Raw genomic sequence first — 13,828 nt, forward strand, 5'->3', positions numbered from 1 at the left:
AAAATGGGCCTCTTCCATTTTGGGTGATTTGCTGTTTGTGTCTTTTTGATTTATTAATAAATTAATTTTCATCAGTCACTATTTGTCTGGATAACATTGGGTGGTTTTTTACACATTTCACTCTGGAAGCAAATGTTAGAGTAGAGATTGTCTCAGAAACACTCTTTTTATCTGGTGATACGTTGGCAAACATGAGAGTTTTGGAATTGCCTCCAATCATATCTTGTAACATGAGAGTGAGTTTAGAATTTCTATATGGAATGTGCTTTTGGTGAGTAGAGAGGGCTGCAATCACATCTCCCAATGCTGAGAGACTCTTATTAATATGCTGAGCTTCTTTAAATCTATCACCAATGGAATTCGATCTGGAAACTCGCTCAGAACCAGCCAAATCAACAAAGGCAATCTTACTTTCCTTTTTGAATAGTCTTCCTTGTGGGTTGAGAGAGGTTGGTTGAGTATATCCTTCCATACTGATTTTGATAGTAAAGATAGTGTGTGACCTTGAGGACTGATCATTCATGTCAGTTTTGGAAATTTGCTTTACCTCATTTCCAAATTCCAATAATCTAACCAAATCATTTGGATGATACACATCTACTTCGATACAGTTTGTGACAGACATCTTACCGTTCTTTGATTGTCTGAGTTGTGGAGGCTTTCTCTTATCTGTGGCCTTAAATTGATTCTCTGAATCTTGATATTTTTCAAAGAGATCGTTCAAAGTGTCAAGATACAATTCAACCATGCTGCATGAGATGGAGAAAGCCTCAGTCCTTGAGCACATTTGTTTTTCTAAAGAATAGAACAGATAGTCAGCTGTTCTTTGAATTAATCCACATTGGTTAGATTGATCCTCCCCATGAATGGTAAAGGTTTTACCACTTCCCGTTTGGCCATAAGCAAAAATACACAAATTGTAGCCATCAAGTGCGCTCTGAAGCATTGGTTTCACGTGCTCAAAAACATCCTCTTGGGAAATGTTTTCATCAAGCACCTTAAAGAAGTCATACTCTTTCAGTCCTAGATTTTGACTTCCAACAGTGATAGTTGTATCATCTTTAATGTCTATCCTTCCATTTGAAAGGTCAGTCGCCTGTTCATCCCCTATTAAAGGCCTCATTCTTACTATTACTCGAATATTTCCCTTCATATCTTCCACAAGATTGTGCAAGGACTTTCTCTTTTTAACTTCCTCTTCGAATAAATTTCTAAGAGCATTATAATCTGAATAGAGGTCATTATACCTCTTTTCAATTAAAGCTCGCTCCTTTGCAGCTTCCATTATTAAACTTGCAGTATCATAATCACCTCTCATTAATTTTCCAATTTGATTCTTTAAATTTTCAATTGCATATTCTGCAGAATCAACAAACTTCTTATCTGACTCTATCTTTTGATTAGCAACTTCAAGCTCTGTTTCTATTTGGTCAATGATATTCTGAGATTCTATCCTTTCTTGTTGTTGAACCAATTTCAGAATTTCTATTTCTTCCGCCCAATTTCTTAAAATTGTATCCTTCTCTCTATTCCATGCTACTTGTTTTTCAATTTCAAACTTGTTTCTCCAAACTTGAGATTCTTGAACTAGTTCATTTTTCAATTGCGTTGCAGAATTCTCCATCTGCACAATTTTCCCATCTCTTTCCCTGATGCTAGCTTGCAGTTCGGCCAGTTGTTGCTTGAGTTTTGTAATGTCTTCTGAAGCTGCTCCTCCTCTTGTTCCGTAAGGTGTTTTTTGTATATCTTTCTCTGATAACAATTCCTTCCTTAGCCTTGTATTTTCAGTCATTAACTCCTGCCTATCTTCATTTGCCTTTTGTAGAATCTCCTTCTTTTCAGAAGCATACTTCCTTGACAGTTTCAATTTCTCGTCATTCATTTGATTTTGAAAATGTTTTTCAAGAGCCATTCTTATGGTTTTTTCTCTCTCAGCCTCAACATCTGACATTTTGAATCTAGGAGAAAAGACTGAGTCTCTAGGAGGGCTGCTTGAAAATGATACAATATAGGAGGAGGTATTCATACTCATGTTATTCCTTGGTTCAGTCTTGGTTGCTTCATTATCTCTAGTGGGATTAATAAAACTGTTGATAAAAGAATCATCCAGATCATATTCTTCATTTCGATCCTCAGATTGTGAAGAAGATAACTTTGGAGAAAGTTGTTTTGCAATAGGTGAAGGGGATTTCGAATCGTTTTGGTATGGTTGATTTGGGGAGGATAATTGTTGAGGAGGAGAGTCGTGTTGAAGGGGTTGCTTACTTGGTGAAGTGAGCTTGTTTGGAGACGGAGTTTTTGGAGGTCTTGGTTGCTCTTCTTCGAGAAGCATTTCATCATTTTGTTGTTGATTTACCTTATTCGGAGACTGCCTCTTTTCGATTTGATTTTCATATTGCTTTCTTTGAGAAATATGGACAAGAATGAGCACAGTTTTATCTGACAAGCTCAAAGATGATCCTGTTACATGGTCCTCGAGCGGTTTAGAAACTGAGATTTCTTGTGTAGGTACAGAGGCGTAAAGTACTTGCTCCTCAACTGGTACATTTACAACTCGGTGAAGATTGGATTTAATCTTGTAAACCTTCAATTTGTTCACATCCTTATATTTGATCAGAATTTTGTAATTCTTTTGTGTAATTGTCGAAAAAACTGTAAATGAAAATTTCTCTTCACCTTGATTTGAAATAGCAGGTTGGGCGACAACTTTTTCTACCTTTTCAGGTGACACTTTCAAATTTTCTTTAGTAATTGTTTGTGGAATAATATTAGGATTTTGAGGTTGTAGAACGGAGGGTGTTTTCTTTTTGGTGACAAGTTCAAAAGATACCTTCTTGGAAGGTGTCTTATTAGGAGTCTTTCCTTGATGGGTTGGTGCTTCCACATTCTCATCATTAGACTTATTGTACAGCATCTTCTTTAAGCCACCAAAACTTGTCTTGTTTGGAGTGATGACACCGTTTGTTGATGTGGTAAGAGATGATTTGTTAGTGTTGGAAGGAGTTAGAGTTGAGGAAGATTTGGTGATTGGGAGAGGGGAGGATTGATTCGCCAAATCATTTAATATCGAGAGTGTATCTTGTTCAGGTTTTTGTTGCACTTGTTGATCGGAATTTATCATCATCACACCACCAGCCTTAGTATTGTTATTCTTGTTGGGAATATTGGAGGGAATGATGAGTGAAGATTCTCTGATCCATGAGCCTGATGATGGTGTCGATGAGGAATTATTGATTGTATTTGAAGAGGGTAAACTTGATGTAGACTTCCTCAATGCCCAAATGTTAGCCTTGTTGGGTGTTGTACTTCCGGAGACTACTCTTGTTGTGGAAGAGGGACGTTGCATCCTTTTTTTATGAGATGAATTTTCGTTTTTACTTTTTGGCGCCAAATAAAAGGAGGCAATTTTCAAGTAATAAGAATACCCAACTTCTAACAATGATTGCTTAATATTATATTATTTTAATATCATTTTATATTTTACAATTGTTTAAATATTATCCTCAAAGGATTCTTCAATCAGGACTAATCTGCTAATGTTGATTGGTTGAGCTTCTGGTGTTGATTTCTTTTCAACTAGAGGCTTTAATTCCTTCTTCTCATAGAGATGAGCATAGTTTTTCTTGTGATCCTTTTGGAGCGACTCCAATAATGATGTGAAATTCTCCTTAAATCCTTCAACATCTCTAGGCAGTGTATTGAAAAAATTGGAAATACTCTTCTTCTTTGTTGTCATGATATTGTCTAATTTGGAAATAAATTGTTTCACTTGTGAAAGACTCTTCTTGTACTTGTTATCAAAATCCTGTATGACATTATTTTGCTGTTGAGTTAATGAAATCAAATGAGTTTTCCTCATCTTTTCCAATTCTCTCTTTCCAGATAAAATTCTTTGACTCAACACTTCAATTTCTTGTCTATGTCTACTCTCCACGAACACCAATTTCTTTTTTAATTTTTCCTCTTGATTCTTCTCGAATTGCTCAATTTCTTTAATTTCTAAAGGCAGTAATTGTTTTCTAGCAGCTTCAGCTTGTCGATACTCCTTTGATTTGACCAGTGTTACAATTTTGGCTCTTTGGTCAAGAACATTCTTAGAGAACTTTGGTTTATGCACATGGAGTTGAGATCGAAGAACTCTTTCAGTTTGTGCTAGTTCAGATTTTTGTCTTTCAATAGTATTTTTCAATAATTCCTTAGATTGATTCTCGAATAACTTTTGCTTTTGATCCCATGTGATATCAAATGCGTCCATATCCATGGCCAACACTGACATGATTTCAATTCTTAATAATTCTCCTAATTTTACAAATGACAATTCTATTTTACCTGCTTCCTTCCTGTATACATCAACAATTTTCTGATGGACTTGTTCTGCTTGAACAAAATAACCTTCCTCTTCAAGAACCAATCGCTGTTCTTCTAATTCTTCAATCAATAAGCTTAATTGGTCTTGAGTGAATAAAATATCGTTTGGATCTTGAACTATTGAATGTCTGATCGGATTCACCAATGGTTTTCTCTCAGACTTTGGTGATGTGATAGTTGATGGTGTTTCATCTCTATAAGAACTCACAGAAGAAGGTGATAAATCGACTGGAGCTGCAGAAGTCTTCGATGGTGTGACGATCGATGTATTAGTATTGGTTGAGGAGGATGGTAATTCTGAGGTCGGTTTTGTTGGTACAGATGATGAAACCTTTTTAACAGGTTCTCCAGAAAGCTGTTGAGCAACAACTTTTGCCTTCTTTTCTTGTTCTTTTATCGTTCCATTCAGAAGGGCAATCTCCTTCTTTAACTTTTCAATCTTATCTTCATCACTCATATCCAATTCTTCTTCAGTTACCTTACCCATCATAATCCCAGCCAATTCATCATTATCCCTCCAAAGTGTAACATCATCTTCGAGTATTATTTCACCACTATCATCATAATTTTGTTCCCTCTCGGCAGCAATTAAGCTCTCACTCTCCATTATTATTATTTGTATATTTTACCTAGTTGTATATTATATCTGTAAGTTATCAGCAGTAAACAACAATTTTATATTGCTCCACTTTGGCCTCAATCCCTTAGAAAACACAAGCAATATAGTAAAAGTTGATGCGTTCTTTCCCTCTCTTAATGGAAGTTAAGGTTTTATAATTTTTTTTTAAAAAATGTAACTGTTACGCAAGCCTTTGCAAAGAATCAAACTCTCAATGATGAGCATGTACTGTAGTAACTAACAAACTTAATTCAAAAAACATGAGAGAAGAAATTATTTCATATGGAAGATAATTATGATTGGAAAAATCAAAACCTTCAAGTACTGGAAGACGATTATTATAATCAATTTAATTCAAAAAAATGTCTCTCTTCTCTTCCTTCTTTACATCACAGCAGGAACAAGTACAACAAGAGTTTAATCTTGGTGTTCAACCATTACGATCGAGAAAGTGGATACATTTTAATTGGTCACATATTTTGTTCATTGATGGTGAATTTCATCCGACCGAATGTTTACCGAAAGATGTTTTCAAGGAAATTTTACAATTTAACGATATGGAAATGTTGATAAATCAAATATTTTCTCTCTTGTTTGTGGCAGCTGATAGGTGTAAAGAATCTGTCTCGCCAAAGGCACAATTAACTTTGAGGAATGGAATTGTTTTGATTTATCAAATGATGAGAAATTATGTTCAATTGTATTGGGATCAAACAAAAGGAAATGTGACAAGTGATAGTACAAATGGTGAAAATTCATTATTTTCTTCATCAGATTTGAGAATACCAACCATTAGTAATGTTACAGGTGCTTTTAGCAGTGAATCATCACTCAATCCTAATATTACTGTCAATAATAATGGAAATTTAGAATTGATGCCTCCAAATTTTACAAATGAATTTTTCAAGAATATGGTCAGAATTTTATTATTATCTGGAGATGAGAGAGTTTTCAGGCCTGATGTGATTGAGAGTTCAAACTTTTTATTTGCCTTCCTTTTGAATGATAAATTATATGGACCACTGTTTTTGATTTATATCAATGATTTGAGGAGTAAGTTTAAGAATGTTAAATTATAATTTCTAAATGGAATAGCTAAAAACTCAACCCTAGATGCTGTATTTTTAAATCAATTGGATCGATTATTGTGTTATCAAAAGAGAGAGGAATTACACATTTGTCTTCCATCAGTTTACAGCATTCTGTGGAGTTTACTTTCCTATAACAATTTTAATAATCAAATCACTCAAGAAATGATACCACAGCGTAAGAATGAAAATAAGAACTTATCAAGTCTATTGAGTTTATTCCTTCTCCATATAAGTAAATATTCAATTCATACCACCAAGAAAGAGAATGCTCTGAAAATAATTGAAAATACTACTCTCACTAATAATAAGCCACTGATCTATGAATCAATGAGTGAGCTCTTACAATGTATAAATGATCCAGAAAAGAAGGAAGAAGAAGACATGATGAAACGGTACCAATACTCAATCTGTAATTACTCTCTCAAACTCTTATTCATGTTCACCTTGATGAATACTGAATTTAGAAATATTTTCTTCAGTAATCCAAAGGCAGTTCACTTGTTTTGGGACATGCTATTGAGTAGAGTTTCACAGGATTTGAGTAAGAATGCATTTTTCAGGTCATTGGACGATCAACAATGGCTTTTGCAGAGCATGCAAATTTTGAAACTTCTCTATTTGGCCATACAGAATAATGATATGAGATTCAAGCTATTGACTGAGTTTGTGAGTGAAAAACAAGAGAAGGATCTTTTAGAATCATTTTTATATTCGAATGCTAATATGAAAGAGGCAATTGTGTCTGGTAGGCTCTTGTCTTTCATCAAATGGTTGACTGTTGTTTCCATCAATAATATCAAGAAGGAAACTGTAAAATATCTAAAGAAGAGTGATGACACTGCCAGCGAAGTAGAAGGAATTGAGGTAGGACCTGTCTCACTTGTGGAACGAGATACCATGGTTTTTGTTGATAGTGATATTTCCATATTGACCATGAGAATGTTCATTACCATCATTAATAATCACAGAGGCTTATTCTTCAATGAGATGGCAACCATCAACGAGCTGAATGAGCTGTTTTTATCATGTGTAATTGTTAACATGAGAACTGTAGCCAATATGGCAGAGTATCATTGCGAGAAATTCACTCATCTTCGCTCAAGGCACGAAAATGTCATTCCATCTGAAAGATTTTCTCAGATTGTAAACTATTTTAGAGAACTTTCAAATATTGCTATTTCCATCATTACAGAAATAGTTCTAAGCAAACCAGTTGATGAATCCCCAACAACGCAAGATGAACAGCCTAAACCAGAGGAACCAAGTAGCCCATCCCTACATACAGCTGAAAAGAACAAGCAATTGTTAACTCTACACAGATCAATAATGAAATATGAGAAAAGTTTTAGATTTACTAAGGAAACGATGGAGAAAATTCTTAATATCAAGATGCAATTCTCTGTCTTTCAAACCATACCAACTGGATTGAGTAATTCCGAGGCCACACAATCTGATAATAATTTGATTGACAATTTGATTCAATTGGTAGCATATTGCCAATATTTCAAGAGTAGATATGGTGATAAATAAATCTCTTGTTGCTTTGAAATGATCCAATTATCATTACTAAAACAATTTCAATATTAAATATTAATCACTCATTATAATATCATTCTCATTAAAATCATCATTAATAAAGCTTCCAAATGGTGCATCAAAATTATGTCTATGTGTTGGAAAGTGATTTCTCAATGACATGTAGCTCAAGAACTTTCCGTGATGATTTGAGCTTGAATGTTTTGTAAATCTACCAATCAGTGAAGGGTCATTGCTCTTATCGTAGTAAACCCATTTTCTGTGACTATCTGCCTCGTATGGTGGTGCAATATTGAGACCAAAATAGCCTATGTATTTCCTATCTGGTGGAATACATAGAGTTGCTTTTTCGTCTTGTCCAACTTTTTCATCAAACTTTAAATCAAAACCCTCCACAAAACACTTTCCTTCATAGCCCTGATAACTGGGAGGATATCCAACTTTTTTCATATTTTCTACATAGGGTGGTACCTCCTCTCCAGAATCCATATCAAGAGCATAAGCTAATCGATCACTTAATACTTCTCCAGGTTTGAAAAATAAAGGTCCAAAAGTATTGAAATAGTTCTTTGCAGTATTTGGATTTTCTAATTTTTCCTCAAAAGTATGTACTCTCATAGCAGGTAAATTTCCACTATGTCTTGTTTGTTGACGAGTATTATTATTTTCCAAAGTCCACTCTTGCGATTCTCTCAATTTATAAATTTCCTGATTTACTTTAGCACTCATCGGTTTTACCTCCTCAACAAAAGTCGAATATACATCCACCTTAACATTATGATCATCATCGGAATGATCATTTTCCTCCTCTCCATCCATCATCTTATTCGTTGTTGTATTCACCATTGTCATCATGGAATCAAAATTATTTTCAATCATGAATTTTTGAATATGTTCAACCAAAGCATCCAACTTTTCCAAATGAATCAGCGAAAAGTTATGAGTCTCTATCGAAACATACGGTAGAAGTATTTTATTCCTATCCTCATCATCAATAGCATTTAGAGTTTCATCTCTTCGGAATGTTTTCTCTTGTTGCATTTTTTCTAAATTTTAATGCAAAACACAAATTTCAATTTATTATTATTTTCTTAACCTGCATTCTCTAAATTATTTTCGAAAAGTAGATCGCTTTCAGATAACACAATCAAATAGCAAATTTGGTATTCAATATTAAATCCTCCTGTACTCCAATCAGGAAGGCACATTCTTCATATCAACTCCATCACAAAAGTGTAAAAAATGAATAATAACGGTCATGCAGCCATGATGAATAATCCTCAAGCCAAAATACCCGAAATGAAGGTTGTACTGGTTGGAAGTGTGGGTGTAGGAAAAACCTCGACAGTTCTCAGATTTATACATGATACGTTTCAGGAATATATTGAAACAACAATAGGGTAGGTTTATGATTTTTTGCAAAACTTTACATGTGTGTGATTTCATTCTTATTAGAGCATCCTTCTTATCTAAAATTTTGCCAATTGATGATAAATTGATCAAATTCAATGTTTGGGATACGTAAGTTTTAAATAGTATTATTTATAGTATTTAATTGTGTGTGTGGATATGTAGTGCCGGACAAGAACAATATAGAGGTTTGTTTTTAATTCAATTTGTGGAATGTAGTACTGAACAAGAATAATATTTGATCATTATCAACATTACGATAATTAACAACAATAATAATAACAACAAATTGGAAAATAATTATTATTATTACAACTAATTATTGACAGCCCTTGTACCATTGTATTTTAGAGGATCCAATGCAGTCATTGTTGTGTATGATATTACAAGACAAAAAACATTTGACGATGCAAAGAATTGGGTCAAGGAATTAGGAGCCCATGCACCAGAGGATGTTGTAATTGCAGTAACAGGAAATAAATCAGATTTGGATGATTTACGTGAAATTGAACGACACCAAGGAGAAAGATATGCCAAAGAAGTTGGAGCTATTTTCAATGAAACATCAGCAAAAAGTTCTAGTGGTGTTGCAGATGTCTTTTTGAGATTGGGACGAGCTTATTTGAAACAACAAGAACAAGACAAAGCTCCACCTTCAAATACAGATGAAAAACCAATTAAATTGGATACTGATAGACCCCCAGAAAATAACTCAACCAATAATAATAGAAATAATAACAATAATAGTGGAGGTGGTTGTCCATGTGGAGGAAAGTAATTTTCTGAAAGAGTGCGAGATTGTAAACTGTGAGAAGAAACTTGTACATCACATTAGTTCAAATTCATTGTCAGAGTTTGAACACTCCTTGATTTTGATTACTGACATACTTGTAATCAAAATCTACCATAAATTTACTGTATAATAATATCCTTTAATTTATTATTAAATTATTGAACTGACTGGGAAAGAATTAATAAATGGGATTGGAGGGAACGAATGGTTTGGTCAATTACAACTCTATCGCCAGCTTCCTTCATCCAATCACCCAAAACAAATGACAAATCAGCATTGTCCTTTGTTTCACATACCTTAACAATCTCCACTAAAGCTTCTTCTAATCTTCTATGTTTCAAATAATATTCAGCACGAGAAAGTGAAGCATTCACAGAGTCACCTTCAGCCAAACCTTGTTCTTCAATAACAAATACAGAGGCAATCTTTGAGAAAACAAAACCAAAGAATCCAGCCTTTGGTGGTGCCAAAGATGATGTCAAGGCTCTCTTCTTAACAGTGGCAAATCTGTCACGTAACTCTTCCAATGTACAAGCACCCTTTGTTGCAGTATTATCATCAATTAAACTTAAAGTTGTTTGAACTAATTCGTCTTCCTTTGAAATTTGTCTCAATTTTTCTAATTCCTTCTTGAATCCTTGTTTCTTATTTTCAGCAGCATCCTTAAGAGAAATAATAGCTGTTGTGTATTCTTGAATCTTGAGACTGTCGTTAATATATCCAATTGAAGAATTAAATGTTTGTTCCAATTTTTGGAGATGTTCTTCAACTTGTTTCAATTGTTGATCCTTCTTGGCAAGATGAGAAGCATAAATAGAACCAACTTCAGTTGCTTGTTCCTTCAAGGATTTGGCCATATCTTCTTGGAGTTTAATCTTTTCATCATTTAATTCTCTTTGGAGTTTTTCCTTTATCAATTCCAATTCAGTTTGTTTGGCAGATAATTGAGTCGACATCTTTTCAACTTCAAGTTTAGTTTCTTGTTCAGAGAGTGTTTGGATCTTTAAGACTTTGCTATCATAATCTTGTTGAACTTGAGTGAGAAGCTTTTCCTTTGCAGCCAATTGCATTTCAATTTGTTGAATACGGATAACAAATTGTTCTCTTTCTTGAACACTAACTGGTCCTTCATTGGATTTCAAAGTAGAAACGTCAACTTGAGTAGAGGTGTGTTTGGCAAAATTATCAATGGATTGTAAAAGTTCCTTCTTTTCATTTTGGAGTTTTGATAATTCTTGTTGAATTGATTCTTGAGAAGTTTGAAGAGAAGAAATTTTTTGTGAGATGGTTGATTTTTCACTATGAATTGATGAAAGTTGTTCTTGGATGGTACCCAATTTGAATTCAATTTGTCTCAAATCAGTTTCCAATTGTGATTCCAAAGCAGATGTTTCAGAAGAAGCTTTCTTATTAAAATGTTTGATCTTTTCTTCTCTATCTTTTTCAGTGTCATTTTGTTGGAAGGAGGTAGTTGATGAACCAGCTGTATATTGATTGAGTAATGATTGTTGTTCAGCAACTTGTTTTTCCAAAGTACGAAGCTTTTCAATATCATCACGAAGATACATCAAAACACCGAGAGCACCTGCGGAAATAACCATACCACCAACAAGGAATTTAAATAATAAAGATGGTCCAGATTTGCTTTCTTGTCCTCCTCTAGTATTTGAAGCAACAGATTTTAATTGTTCATTCTTGTTATATTTAACTGATTCTGGTGCTTTTGGTGGTTGATTAAGAACGCGTGAAGTTTTTGAGAAATTAACAACAGATGTTAAAGCCTTGTTATTCACAAGATTTAAAGTACTTCTTCCACCGATAACTTGTTTCACGACGGTACGTGATGATGATGAAGAAATTGCTTGTTTCATTTTTTAGCCTTTTTGGTGGCATCACACATTGTTATCATCAAGGAGAGTGAAGTACAGATAGCTGGTAATATTTATCAAATAATATTCCTAGTATATGATGAGTGTTTTCTTGTTCACTCATAGTAATCCATGAAAGAGTTATTCTGTCAAGCCAAGTTATTTGATGGCTTGGGAACAAGCCTTTGCCAGAGTGTTTTGCTTTAGCATGGAAGAAAAACTATTTTTAAATTTTAAAAACAGAATCACAACATCAAAAAAATTAAGTGGATCGATCACGGAATACATTCCTTCTCATCTCATACACTCTAAATATTTGGTCGGGTTGTTGTATTGTTATACATAGTATTTGTAAATTGAAAAACACAGCAAGACTTTATCTTTAAAGGAAGAATATACATCAAGATTGGATCACAAGAATTTTCTGTAAATTATAAACAAATAATACAATGGACGAACTAGGACTCTCCAAAAAGAAACAATCCACAGGAGGTGATAAGGATCAAATGGATGTTGATACTGAAAGCACCCAAGTCGATTTAAAGAATACAGAAGACGAATTGAGTATTTTGCTTAAACCATTGCAAGATATTACCGAGCAAGACCTCTACAAAAAGCTTAAACACATCGAAAGTGAACTTGAATTTAATGATATCCAAGAAGAATATGTCAAATATGAACAAAAGAACCTCAAGAGAGAATTGATGAGAGCAAAGGAAGAAGTTAAACGTATCAAATCTGTTCCTCTTGTTATTGGACAATTCTTGGAAATGATCGATCAAAATAGTGGTATCATCTCATCAACAACAGGATCTTCAAGCCATGTCCGTATCTTGAGTACTATTGATAGAGAACTTCTTAAGCCAAATGCTTCTGTTGCTCTTCACAGACACTCCAATGCATTGGTTGAAGTTTTACCACCAGAAGCTGATTCAAGCATACAATTGGTGTCAGCTGATGAACGTCCAGATGTTACCTATTCCGATATTGGTGGTTTGGATATTCAAAAGCAAGAAATCAGAGAAGCTGTCGAACTTCCACTTACACACTTTGGATTATATGAACAAATTGGTATTGACCCACCTCGAGGTGTTTTGCTTTATGGTCCTCCTGGTACAGGTAAGACAATGTTGGCTAAGGCTGTTGCTCACCACACTACTGCTGCTTTCATCAGAGTTGTTGGTTCAGAATTTGTACAAAAGTATTTGGGTGAAGGTCCAAGAATGGTTCGTGACGTTTTCAGATTGGCTCGTGAAAATTCACCTGCCATTGTTTTCATAGATGAAGTTGACTCAATTGCTACTAAACGTTTCGATGCTCAAACTGGTGCTGATCGTGAAGTGCAACGTATCTTACTTGAATTGCTTAATCAAATGGATGGTTTCGACCAAACCACTAACGTTAAGGTTATCATGGCTACAAACAGATGGGATACATTGGACCCTGCATTGCTTCGTCCAGGTCGTTTGGACAGAAAGATTGAATTCCCACTTCCAGATCGTAGACAAAAACGTCTTGTTTTCCAAGTTTGTACAAGCAAGATGAATTTGGGTGAAGATGTTGATTTGGAAGATTTTGTGTCTCGTCCAGACAAGATTTCATGTGCTGAAATTACAGCCATTTGTCAAGAAGCAGGTATGCAAGCTGTGAGAAAGAACAGATATGTTGTTACTTCCAAGGACTTTGAAAAGGGTTACAAGGCTCACGTGAGAAAGACGGACGGAGAACACGAATATTTATTGAAATAAATAAACTGTACAAATACTATTCAATACAAGCATAATTTATGACACAATTGGTGTATGATTAAGGCCAGAAAACTCAATACATTCATACTTTGGTTAAAACCAAATAATCTTGAAACAAGTCCTTTAAATTGATCTCTTTCAATACAACAATGTATTGGCTATTGAAATGATATTCATCTTTAACATTCTTAAACAGAATGTCAATAGCCAAATTCAGAATGTTGTATTCTACACACAAATCAGTAATAATCCATTCTTCATACGAAATCTGATGAATTGTATTATTCAATATACTGAAGTATTGTAAAACACTTGATGTATCGCGCGATACAATGAAATCAATTCCCCTCAAACCTCAAATCATTTCCTCTCAATCCTCTCCAATACAAAACATC

The 13,828-nt window shown here is 34.3% G+C and overlaps 2 protein-coding genes across 2 annotated transcripts; one reads left to right on the top strand and one right to left on the bottom strand.

Annotated features, from left to right (window-relative positions):
• Nucleotides 1-61: 61 nt before the first annotated feature.
• Nucleotides 62-3,346, bottom strand: NAEGRDRAFT_66196 (kinesin-14; the record flags this gene model as incomplete). Its single annotated transcript, XM_002678597.1, has 1 exon — nucleotides 62-3,346. The coding sequence occupies one exon, from the start codon at nucleotides 3,344-3,346 to the stop codon at nucleotides 62-64; it is 3,285 nt and encodes a 1,094-aa protein (XP_002678643.1).
• On the top strand, nucleotides 1,695-13,433 carry NAEGRDRAFT_60529 (uncharacterized protein; the record flags this gene model as incomplete). Its single annotated transcript, XM_002678486.1, has 3 exons — nucleotides 1,695-1,726; nucleotides 10,983-10,984; nucleotides 12,274-13,433. 3 exons carry the CDS (start codon nucleotides 1,695-1,697, stop codon nucleotides 13,431-13,433), a joined length of 1,194 nt encoding a protein of 397 aa, XP_002678532.1.
• Nucleotides 13,434-13,828: the final 395 nt, after the last annotated feature.

The sequence above is a fragment of the Naegleria gruberi genome (assembly GCF_000004985.1).
Source record: "Naegleria gruberi genomic scaffold NAEGRscaffold_17, whole genome shotgun sequence".
NCBI classification, from domain to species: domain Eukaryota; phylum Heterolobosea; class Eutetramitea; order Acrasida; family Naegleriidae; genus Naegleria; species Naegleria gruberi.